A 12,798-nucleotide genomic window follows, 5' to 3' on the forward strand; every position below is an offset into this window, starting at 1 on the left:
GATAAATTCAGAAAGAAAAAGTTTAGAGCAAGATTCCCAAGATTTGCACCATTTCTTGGACATTTTGCTCCAAGCCTCCTCCAAATGCAGGTGGCGGATATCTGCTAGTAAACAGCTGGAAAAAGAGGAGAAGAGGAAGAAGAAGCCCCTCCCCGCTTGTCCAGTGTGAACACCGAGGGCTAAACCCACGTCAAATCCCCCGTGTGTATCAAACACAACAGTTCATTTTTTTTCTTTACTTCAGCAAAATTTATGTTTCACGGTATTTGTCTAAAAATGTTACAAAAAAAGTTTTCTTTTGAAAAATTGTACTTTCTTTAAGCCTAAAGTTGAAGAAGTTATTGATTGAAAAATATCTGAAGGAATGATTCACACTCTTGAGTGACAGTTTTGCATCAAGATTATTTATAAATGCACAGAATCTGCCTGTATGTTTATTTAAAGATGTTTGATTACACTTATGGTTTGTAACGTCAAAATCGTTTTAAATTTCATCCTTATCCATCGTGTCATCCCTATCTTGAGTTGTTGAAAAGGAAGTTGAACCACAGAGACCGGAAAAGAGTCGTGCTCAAACCACAGGCAGTTATAGACTAGCTTTAACTGCTTTGTCAGATGCTTTGCTCATTCCATTTCTTGTAAGTATTTGAAATATATACATTTCTGAGCTGGTTTGGAAATGATGTACTTTCAAAAAGTTTTAAAATGTATTAAATAAAGTAATAATGTCTCACTTAATACGAATCATCTAAAACCAAACAATACACGACTCCAAATTATCTAAATAAAAGAGTACAAACATGTAAACGTTTAAAATAAAATTTTAGAGTTTGAAGACATTTTTGGTCAAACACCTTATGTTTATCCTTAATCTCTTCAAGCAAAACATTGTCAGATGTGGCGTCTCCTCAAAGTTCGGTGCTAGCTTTTCTTCCTCCTGCCTCTTCCTGGTTTGGTGGGACACGGAAGGCCACGTACGGACACCACTTGGTGTTGAGACAAACCAGTTTCTTCAGAGTGGACGTTTTGACGATATTGAAGCCCGTCTCTCCTCCAAAGGTGCTGGGCTTCCAGTACTCTGGAGAGCAGATGGGATTTCCCATCAGCCCCTTCAGGGAGAAGGGTGCGCCCATCTCCACCATGCTCTCACCAAAGATGCTGTTGGCTCGGGCTTTCTCCAGCAGGACACCGGGGTAAAACTCCAGAGCGTCGACGTCACCGTACAGTTCTTCTAAGCCTTCAGCCATTTCTTTGTCGTCTGACCACAAAAGATAAGCCTCAGTTTTTCAATTCAGATCATTCAATATTTTCTGAAGCATTTTCTCCGTTGCGGCTCTGAGAATCTGACTCATACTGTCTGTGTAACGGAGATTAATTGTAAATATTGCATTTAGCAGATCTCTCATCCTCACCTTGTAATGACTCTATATAAAGATTTGAACCTGAGATTAAGTCACAGCTGTGAGGATTTTACCCTTTGGTTTCATTTCACATCTGTTTTCCTGTTTTTTTTGTCATGTTTTGTCTTCCCAAAGTCAGTCACGCATGTTGATAGTGATCCACAGTTGTCTTTATTTCAGTCACTGTCAGTATCTGGTTTTCAGGTCATCTGCATTGACAGCTTCTGGTTTCTGCCTTGTTTCTGAGTTAATATACACAACTTTTAATTCCTGCCACAATCCTGGTCTCCTCCAATTCTGGGTTCTACTTTAGCATCTTTTCTTGCAGTTCTTTTGCTTCTGCAGCCCACGGCATGCCAGAAGATGGTTTTTCTCCAGCTGTGTTTAAGTCATTTCATCCTAAAATAAACCAACTACAGAGGGATTGCCTAGGCCACAACTCATTAAAATTCCTGCCACTGAGGTGGATTGCTGGGGCCGCTCCTCTTCACGCTCCCTGTCCCAGAGCAACATCACCAGCCTGCATGTTCTTGTTCTCCGTTCATGAGGGTCGCCAAGGTTGCTCCCCTTCGTGTTTTCCGTCACTGTGGGAGGATTGCAGGATTGCTGCCCTTCATGTTTCCTGTCACCGGGAAGAGTCATCGGGATTGCCCTTTACGTTTCCTGTCAATTTGGAGGGTCACCAGGGTTGCTCCCCTTTATGTTTTTTTCTCTCTAGGGACAGTCATTGGGAAGCATTCCCTTTCATGTTTTCTGTCACTGTCACTGGGGAAGGTTGCCAGGGCTGCTCCTCTACATGTTTTTGTCTCTGGGGAGAGTCATCAGGACCAGCCCGCTTCACATTTCCTGTCACTGAGGGAGAATCACTACGGTTGCTCCCTTTTATGTTTCTTGTCTCCAGGGAGAGTAAATAGAACCACCCCCTTTCAAGTTTCCTGTCACTAGGGAAGATTGCCAGGATTGCTCCTCTTCATGTATTTGTGTCTGGGGAGAGTCCTTAGGGCCACTCCACTTCATGTTTTTGTCACTGGGGAAGGCCGCCAGGACTGCTCCTTTACAAATCCTCCTTTCCTGAGTGAAGTTTGACACTAAAACTGATTTAAATCTATGCACTAATGGGACTAGTAGGACTCAGGAGACTCTGCTTAGACTGGGGAAAGAGAAAAATATGACAAAAGCCAAGGATACACAACTGAAGTGAAACCAAAAGGGTCAAACTGTTTGAAGTCATTCCTCTGAAAAAGTCAGACACCTGAGTGGATTGTCTCTCTCCGTCTGCTCACCAGTGAACTCCTGAAAGGACGCGTATGGCTTCAAGTTGAACCTTTTCCTGTATTCATTGAAAGGCTGCATACGTGTCCTCCTGGACTCTGTGATCACCATCTGGGCCACCTTAAGAACCGCTTCATGAGAGTTGCGACCCCCTCCGATCTGAAGGACAGGAAAAAAAGGTCAGACGGTGTCTTTTTATTTTTTTGTGAGCAGAAAATGCAGCAACAGCCTGGTGTGTTCTGAAGAAAACTGTCCTTTTGGTCCTGCAGATTTTTGGTACAAATCTGACACCTCACCTGCTTCACCTGTACTTACCCTTGCATTGTGTGTATACTATGTTTGTGTGTAAGCTATGTCCACTATGACCCATCACCCGGAGCATGCTCGTGGTAAAAACATGAAGATTTTGGTTCTACGGCTCACTGAGAGATTGAGGGTTTTGTCCGGGCCGCCTGCGTACCACGTAAAAGTTTGACCATTTTTCGCCCGCAGACAACCCATAAAGTATGGAGTGATGTTCATGCCATCACGTTGAACACAAAACTTTCTAAGTTGCAAATGAAAATATCACATATAATACAACATATCACATTAAACACCTGTAAAAGCTGTTGGGACTAATTCCTAATGAGGGGAAACGCAAGCATGATTATTTAGTTGTAACACAAATGCCACTGTAGTCTGAAGACAGGAACGGCTTTAATTCCATCAAAATGTACTTTTTTCTTTCTATTAGAAGAGGTTTGCCTGCCACATTTGGACTTTCTGACGTTGACGGTGGTTTATTATCTGAGTTATTTTTCTTTTTTAAATGTGGTGAAACTCTGGGTTGAACAAGCTTTGACCAAAATACAGAACTGAGACATGAGTCTGCACAATCCTGAGTCGGTTTCCTCTTTCTTCCTGCCTTATGCCTTACGCCAATCTAAAAACCTTTCATTGCTTTGCTCTTTATGTGAACACGATTAGATCTACACTCACCAGCCAATTTGCTAGTACTGGGTTGGACCCCCTAATGTGTTCAGAACTGCCTTAATCCTTGGTGAATCAATTCAACAAGGTACTGGAAGCAGAGACTTTGGTCCATGTTAACATGACAGCATCACATAGTTGCTACACATCCCAAAGGTTCTCTATTGAGATCTGGTGATTGTGGAGGCCGTTTGAGTCCAGTGAACTCATTGTTTTGTGAAGAAACCAGTCTGAGATGATTCCAGATTTTTGACATGGAGTCTTATCCTGCTGGAAGTAGCATCAGAAGATGGTCCACTGTGGTCAGCAAGTGATGGACACGGTCAGCGACAATACTCAGGTAGGCTGTGGCGTTGGAACCATGCTCAATGGTACTAAGGGGCCCAAAGTGTGCCAAGAAAATATCCACCACAACATGAAACCACCGCCACCAGCCTGAACCGTTGATACAAGGCAGGATGGATCCATGCTTTCATGTTTTTTCTGACCCTACCATCTGAATGTGGAAGCAGAAATGGAGACTCATCAGACCAGACAAGGTTTTTCCATCTTCTATGGTCCAGTTTTGGTGAGTCTGTGTGAATTGTAGCCTCAGTTTCCTGTTCTTAGCTGACAGCAGGGGTACCCGGTGTGGTCTTCTGCTGCTGTAGTCCATCTGCCTCCAGGTTAGACGTGTTGTGTGTTCAGAGATGCTCTTCTGCAGACCTCTGTTGGAACCAGTGGTTCTTTGACTTCCTGCTGTCTTTCTATCAGCTGGAAGCAGTCTGGTCATTCTCCTCTGACCTCCGGCATCAACAAGACATTTTGACCTAGAGAACTGTCGCTCACTGGATATTTTCTCTTTTGCAGACCCTTCTGTGTAAACCCTAGAGAAGGTTGTGGCTGAAAATCCCAGTAGATCAGCAGCTTCTGAAATCCTCAGACCAGCTCTAAGTCACTTCAATCACCTTGAGCAGATCGTCTGGACCATGCCTTCGTGTTTAAATGCATTGAGTTGCTGCAATGTGATTGGCTAATTAGACATTTGCATTAACGAGCAGTTGGACAGGTGTGCCCAAGATAGTGACCAGTGAGTGTATCAGTGCTTCATTTTCAAATGGTTGCATGAGGCTGTTATCATACCTGTCCTGCTGCCTGTCGAGAAAAAGCATCCACCAGTTTCTCCACACCGTAGTGCATGAGGATGGAGGTGTTGTATATGAAGCTGGTTAGCGGGATTTCATCGCCATCGATGACGAAGCTGTCTGGCATCAGAGGGTGCCAGTGGTAGAGGTGACAGAACTCCAGGGCGATGCGGTTGCTGTACTGGAAACGCACGTTGAAAAGCAGGGAGGGCTCAAACTTCAGCTTCAGATGGTAGCCGCTCAGCTGCTGCACATACTCTTCTGTGATTATGTTGATGATCTGACCTGAAAGGGACACTGGCACAGAGTGATAAACTGACCCAAGAACCACGTGGAGGAGGTCATCATAAATACATTAAGAAAGAAGCGAAGGAGTTGATTTAGAAAGATGTATTACACCCAAAATAGAGCAACAATCATAGTCAGCACGTGAAGATCAGACACTTCCTGTTAGCTTTGCATTGTCATTTAGTTTACAGCTTAATGGATGAGTTGGTCCATCATGATAAAAGACGTAATTTGACAAAAAATCCAATTCAATATTTCTGAATGAGACTTGGTCACATTGACTGTGTGTGAGAACTGGACTGAGAGACTCCTCCCCTCTGTCATTCCAAACAGGAAGTTCCTGATGGCTCCAAGAAGCCAAAATCCTATAGACTATTACAGAGAAATAAACATTTCTTCAATTGTCAGGAAAAAAAACCCGGCTCTGATATCTTTTTTTAACATGTTCTTGATAATCCTCACTTTTTTCACAATATTTTTTTTCTGTAGTTCAAAACCTCATTTAACATACTTTCAAGTGGTAGGGGATGTGGCCTTCCAACAGGCTCACTCCTGATTGATGAGTGTGGTTGCCATAGAAACGTTGACTCAGACCAACTAGGACCAATCGCTGCTTACTGATGATGTCTGGTTCCAACTTGGTGGCATTCAAGTTGCAGGGAAAAAAAAGGCGACTGAAATGACTTCATTCTGCTGGAAGTTAACCATTTTCTATGTTGGCGTCGCTCGATCCAGCTCTCACATGCAATCAATGGTTGGTCATCAAAATTGATTAATTAAGATGAGAACGACCATGGCTGACAAAAAAAAACATCAGACATGGTCGTTCTCGTCTTCTGCAGAAAAACACAGAGCAAAAACTGACAGAAACTTGTAATGTAGATGTGATGCTGCCGTCAGAACCACACTGAATTCAAGTCAAACTGTAGTATTTAGTTCCACAATTTTACATTCAATTTAGTGGAACTGTACTATCCGGATGTGGCCGGAAGAGGGAGCTACTCTACGTAGCTCTACAAAAGGGGTCAACCACTGCCTGCACTCCATGGGGAGGTTAGTGGTCAGTGATTTGAGTTCCTTCCCAAGTTATTTTGTTAAGTTGACCTCTTTTTTATTGATATTTAACCAGTGATATGTGTTTAGTTTGGACAAATGCCAAAATGTCAAATGACAAATGTCCATGGTCTTGGCTTTTGGCTGCCTGGTTCACCACAAGAATAAGACAAGAATGAATGAACTAAAACAAACAAAATAACATAATCAACCTCTGAGGCAGAGTATGAGCCAAGCTAACCTAGCCAATTATCAATTAGCCGAAAAATAAAAATAAAAAATAGATTTCAGAAAGAATCCAAATTGAACCAAACCAGATAGTTTTAGGATGAAACTGAAAGAAAAAAAGGAAATCCTGAGAAGCTGCTGTGTAATTTTATTCATTCTTAAAACAAGAAGGGTTTTCGTGACATGTCAAAGCCATCTCCCCTTCTGATGCTCTGTTCAGAAAACCTTAAAAACAAGTGGAGATATTTTGGTACAAGCAAAATTTCTCCAACAAAATCATTTCCTTTGTTGCTTCAATTTCAACATAATTAAAAATATGGAAGAAGATTTTAGGCAGAGATTCTCCAAATTAAAACTGTAACTGAGGAAAAGCAGAGAAATAAGTATGACTCACTAAAACTAAGCGCATTCACTTGTTTGACCTATTATTGCAAAGTCTGCGCATAATTTGCATTCTTCTCACCGATGATGATGAGTCTGGTGGTCTGGAAAAGCTGCTCATCATCCCAGGTTGGATGTTCGGCCTTCAGGATGTCGCAGATTCTGTTGTGCTCCCTCAGCCAGATGGTGGCGTACATGGTGAGGCCGGGCAGGAGGCCGAACACCTCCTGCCCGATGGCCAGGCGCTGCTCGGGGGGTAAACTGTCGGGATACACCATGTGCACGGGGACCTCAGAAACTGTGGGGGGGTACATCTCCCCGTTCAGCAGCTGTGGATGGAGATGAACCAGAACTTTTATTTTTCGCTTTTACTTTGAAACTTCATTTCTCAACAGCTTGTATTTCACCAGACAAACTGATTGGTTCTCAGATCACATGACGTCTCTCAAGAACCTTTGGTGGCTTGAAAGGAAAAAAGTGTACGTTATCGAAGCATCGTCTTTTTTTATCTTCAAAACCAATTTGTCCTCGGGAGAACAAACCACATCTTTCTCAGAAGACAGGAACTGAAACTAATGGTAGTGACTGCTGAGGGTGTTTGAGGAGATAAAAAAAGGACAGATTAATTAATTACCAAGTAATGCACATCCCTAACGTTACCATGATGTCAAAGTCATACACAACATTTAGTTTTCACTGTTTAAGTTTCTGGATTTTTATTTAAATAATCCTTTTAAAATGCTTTTTTTTCCACTGGGAATCCTGTATTTTCTTTAGTATAATTTAGTATAATGGCAGTTTCGACTGAATGCAGTCAAACACACCAACAAGTTATTAATTCATGTATGAGGCGCTCTGGATGATAAGGCGAACTGTTATTTTTTTGGGGGGAAAAGGGATTTTAAGTGCGTCTTATAGGGTGGAGAACACAATGAGTGCCGTCCACAGGACGCCCGTCTAATCTAAGAAAGTGCAGGATGTATGTTTAATGTTGAACACCTGGTATTTTAGTTTTCCATCCTTATGAAGCCGAAGTTCATGCTGTCTTGCGAGCTCTTCTCCATAAATATTGCTTGCATCTACCTGGGAAATAAACCAAAAGGATGTGGTTTTAAAATCGTCCAAAATTGATGGGTCCATGTGTCTGCCTGCATGTCCCTCACCCCGTGTCCCAGAGCATTGGTGAATCCGCCCTCAGCTTTGCGGTTGGTCTTGAAGAACTGGTGGGTGAAATGCTGAGCCATGAAAGCAAACATCAGATTGGTTCCTTGGGGATCGGGACGAAACTTTTGCCTCCTGAAAAACCTTTCGGTCAACAGTTTCACATCTGGCAGGACTGGTTTCCCTGCAGAAGGACAAACAAATGAAGGGCGACTGCAGTCCAGGTGGACTCGTGCGAATCTCACCTTTAGTCCCCATCGGCAAAGGACAGTCTGCAGGAACTGGAGGGAGGAGCCGGGTGTAGTAGGAGGTGTTGTGGTACGCCTCCCAGCTCAGGTATCCGTACTTGGTGTTGTAGGTCGGGGGGCTTGGAATAAGATCACTTCTGACTGAAACAGATGAAGAGTCAGAACCTAAAGAGATGTCTGATTTTGAGCTGGTCAGCATCTTAACAAAAAAAGATTTATCTGAAAATTTGCAACTATTGGACCAACAGTACGTCCTGCTTGAGGACAGAATAAAGCCAGGCAAATGTATCTAAAAATCACTGGGTGACAAGGCAGTCCCCATTTACCCCAATGTAAAACCACATCACCTAACACTAAAATGAATGCATCCTTTTGAGATTTAAAAACATTCCTAGTCAATTTTCCCAAGAAATTAAAGTAAACCAAATTATTAAATTAACCTGAAATTCTAGTCAATAACCAGATACTGTTTGTTTCTGTTTCAGTCCGGAAGTCATCAAGTTACTGCTGCATCCAAAATCAATGATGAAAATGTTTGATTGAGTAAAACCTCTTGGAGATGCTGTCAGTTTAAACGGACTTTGCAAAAACGCGGCATTAGTTTCTAGCTTAAACACCTCCGTGATATCAGACTAAATTAACTTAATTGTAAGTTTTCAGTTAAATATTACGTCTTGTTTGAAGACAGTAAATATTGAAAACCGTAAGTTATTCTATCTAAAAAAAACCTTTATTTTTATTTTTTTATAATTTAATTTAATTAAATTTAATTTCTTTCATAGTATTTTTAAGTTTTTTGCACTTTTTATGGTATTTTCAAGCATTTTTTAACTACATACCTAAAAAGTTTCTTTTAATGTTTACATAGTATTTTTTAACCTTTTTAAGCTTTCCATAGTATTTGTAAGTAATTATTATGGTTACATAGTATTTTCTTTTTTCTTTTTTTTACTTTACATAATATTTTTAGGTATTTTTATATTTACATAGTATTGTGAAGTATTTTTTTTTCTTTATATTATCATAGTATTTTTAAACTTCATATGGTATTTTCAAGCTTTTTCTTTACTTTACATGGTAATTTTTATCTTTACATGGTATTATAGGTGTGTTTTTTACTTTAAATAATATTTTTAAGTATTTCTCATCCTTACATAGTATTTTAAAGTTTTTTTCAACTTTACATGGTATTTTAATTTTTTTATACATTTTTATTATTTCTTTTCTTAAAATAGTATTTTTATTTTATTTTACATAGTGTTTTAAAGTATCTAAAGTTTTTTCCTTTTTTAAGGTGTTTAGTGAACAGTGAGCGGTTTTCAAAAAACAGTTTAACTTGAGTTGAGGAGGCTGGAAAGTTTTATTTTACTTAACTGACTAATTTATCCAGAATCTTAAAGACAAATTGATCTTAAAAATGTATAATTCTAGAAAATAAGGATAGTTTGACTGTTGCAACTGTTAACATTTGGGGGCCAAAAAGTGTACAAATATACTATTTCTTTATTTTCCGACATAATATTTCCAATTACCAGAGTAAACACAGCTGTTTATGGCTATTTTATTTTGTTTTAAAAGAGCAGGAAATCACAGCTTGTTTTAAAAAAAATTTACCAAGACAAATTCTACTGACTGTATTGGCATTTTTCAAAATTAAAACAAGGAAAAATCTTAAATTTTATATTAGTAACTTGTTTTTGAAAAGCACATTCTTTCACTATGGTTCAATTCATTTTACTCACCTGCACTCAGGTGAGATCATAGGTCAGCACACTATATATGGAACAGGTTTATTCACAGATTAACATTTCTCCAAAAGATCGTATTCAACAATGGATGTAGATGTTTTAGGAAGCGCAGTTCCTCCTGTGGGGCTCTTTCAAAATTATGACAGGAATAAGTCATTCCTCATGCGGTTCCTGAGCTGACGTCTGTGACAACATCTCCACACACAAAGTACCTGAGCAGAACTGGCGCCAGAGCGTCATTCACAAACCTGTCAGCACCATTTTCATGATGGTATCTCTGAGGGAGGAGCTGTTGATGAGCTCCCAGAACCACTGGAAGTGAGTCAGCAGGAAGTGGACCGTGGAGGGGCGGGGCTTCAATGCCAGGCGAATCCTGGTCCACAACTCAGCTGCACAACACAAACCCCCGTGTTAGTGCTACATGCACAGAGATGATTCACCGTGGGGTGGGGGTTACACGCTTACGGGTGGTGCAGTTGTCTCCATAGAAACCTGTGCGGGTGCAGTCACACCTGTAGTCTTCCAGGCCGAACCGCACGCACACGCCAGTGTTCTGGCAGGGGTAGTAACAACAGGGGTTCACTGCAAAAGGAAACACAACAGCAGCATGAAGCAGACACACAACATCACAGCTTCAACACAGAAGATGCAACGTTCCTCAGACATTTGTCTGTCCAGAAGTCGTCCTGGACTGAAGGACCAGAAGAGCCCCCCCCCCTCATATGAAGTGATATTTATGCCACCACGTTGCAAACAAAACTTTAGAAGTTGAAAATAAAATTTTATTTACAATAAAATTGTAAAAATGTTTTGTTTGCAATGTGGTGGCATAAATATCACTTCACACCATTCTCATACCCCTGTATCGTGGACATCTGATTTTTAAGACAAAAATCATGTGACTGCAGTCCAGTGAGGAAAAGAAATACATTTCTTTCTCACTATATGTGCAGAGGAGTTGATGGAATAGAGGATGTTGTCATCAGCATAGAGGTGGATGGATGAGTGTTGTTCATGTAGATAGAGAAACCCGTTGGTCCATACAAAAAGACAACTTTCAGAATTAATTTTACTATCTAGCAAAAAATTTGTGACGATGCAGAAAATATGCAAAAGAGGAGAAAAAAAAACCCTTATAGGACATTACAAAACCCCAGATGCAACACCAAAACCACAAGGATGATGACACAAACACACACACGGTTCCAGTTGGGCTGTGAAGGTTAGTTTTTAGGCATTTAGATGCATTTCTACTGTTTAAAGTTTTTGACTTATGTAAAACAAAATCATACATACAGTTTGCCTTAAGCCTAAAATTTTGTTGTTTTTTTAGGTGGAACAACTTTCTTGTGGCTACAAAATTTCTGGTTTCATAAATTTGATGTATTTCACAAGTTGAAGCATAAAAAACTCCCACCATAACCACATGAAACAGAAGCAGAAGTGAAACATTCAAATATACTGAAAATACTTCACATTATGCTGCTAGTTTGTATATATTTGGGTGTATTTTCCACCTTCTCTTGAGGTGCTAATGACACCCTAACTTCCTATACATATCTGTGCAGGGCTGGTTGTAGTACGACTTCCTCTTTTCCCGCTTATGTTTGCAGAAGTTCTGTGAGATAACATGACACAGCTTAAAGTCAGACGCTCCACATGACAATTAACCGATAAATGTGTGTTTTTAAGTAACAGACTCTACTAACAAACTTTACTATGAACCAGGAACTGAGAATTTCTCTTAAAACAAAATATTTGGGAGTTTCTATTGATAATGTGAGCCTTTCTGGATTTTATTGATGATTTGAGCATAGAAAAATCATTTCATGTTGTTATCACTCCATGTTGTTTTGAGGTACTTTGAGGTCCATCCATCCAAGGATGGGAAAGTTATGAGGTCAGTTTTAATGGTCAACAAATGCCCCCTTTCAACCCAAACTCGTTCATTCGAGTTTGCATAACGGACCTGAAAGGAGAAGCTGCAACCTGATCTGGAAGCCGTAAAAACGGGGGTTTTAAAGGGATGATCAGGATGGAGACTCAGTCACACAAACCAGGCAAAAGCTGGGTTTCTCTTTAAATGAAAAAAAAAAAAAAAAAAAGCTTTTAAGGAACTTACAGCAAAAGAGCAGGTTTTAGATTTGGACACAACTTAGGCCATAAGATAAAAAAAATTAAGCTAAGCTTCAATTCACACAGAAAAACCAAGAAACTGTCTTTTTCTTCACTGAGAATGCAGTAAATACAAGTAAAGGTTGGATTTATTTAGGAGGAAAGTCCTGCTCACCCTTAGTAGAAGATGATTTCTTCATCAGAATCATGAACACACAGATGAAGAGTAAACGAACAGCTGTAAATAAAAACAAATGGTTCATAAATAGATGTATTAAACTCTGAAGCAAACATCTTCATGACTCACCTTTCATGATCAGGCCGTCTGAAAGGCTTGTCCCTCAGTTCTGCACCTCTTCTTTAGCAGCACTATTGCTGTTCTGTGCGGCAACATCGCCTGTTGAAAGGGGAGGGAACTCACTTTTCTTTCCTTCCTGAAGTGCATTTGAACGCAACAACCTTGAATAATTCTAAGGATGATAGAGTCAAAACAATAAAGTTATTTACTGCATTTCGCTGAGATTGACAGGTATTTCTAACAGATTCGCAGAGTTTTGGATCATCACTGCTACAGTGACTGAAATGAAGGATGCGTTTGTGCAAAGAAAAATAATTTGTCGCCTCCTGCTGGAACATTTGAGCATTACCCACAAAATTCTTTTACATTCTGAAGCCTGACACACTTCAGAAAATTAGCTTCAATTGTCTTGGGATGGTTTATTCTTATTAAAGGTGATTTTTATTTTTTTGAGCTGAAATATTTTGTTGCTGCAAACAAACAATCCCAAGACGTCTAACTTCTTTCTGC

The 12,798-nt window shown here is 40.1% G+C and overlaps 1 protein-coding gene across 2 annotated transcripts; it reads right to left on the reverse strand.

Annotated features, from left to right (window-relative positions):
- Positions 1 to 382: 382 nt before the first annotated feature.
- Positions 383 to 12,460, reverse strand: ptgs1 (prostaglandin-endoperoxide synthase 1). Of its 2 annotated transcripts, XM_020705662.3 has the most exons (11): positions 12,298 to 12,460; positions 12,166 to 12,228; positions 10,341 to 10,457; positions 10,124 to 10,264; positions 8,125 to 8,268; positions 7,882 to 8,063; positions 7,718 to 7,801; positions 6,801 to 7,047; positions 4,767 to 5,053; positions 2,684 to 2,831; positions 383 to 1,258 (listed from the first exon to the last, which is right to left on the reverse strand). In XM_020705662.3, the coding sequence occupies exons 1-11, from the start codon at positions 12,302 to 12,304 to the stop codon at positions 909 to 911; spliced, it is 1,770 nt and encodes a 589-aa protein (XP_020561321.1). In that variant the 5' UTR covers positions 12,305 to 12,460; the 3' UTR covers positions 383 to 908. The 2 variants fall into 2 exon arrangements, with proteins under 2 accessions (XP_020561321.1, XP_078809450.1); XM_078953324.1 differs by having other exon boundaries at positions 12,166 to 12,373.
- Positions 12,461 to 12,798: the final 338 nt, after the last annotated feature.

This window comes from Oryzias latipes, chromosome 9 (assembly GCF_053564925.1).
Source record: "Oryzias latipes strain Hd-rR chromosome 9, Olatipes_Hd-rR_3.1".
NCBI lineage: Eukaryota > Metazoa > Chordata > Actinopteri > Beloniformes > Adrianichthyidae > Oryzias > Oryzias latipes.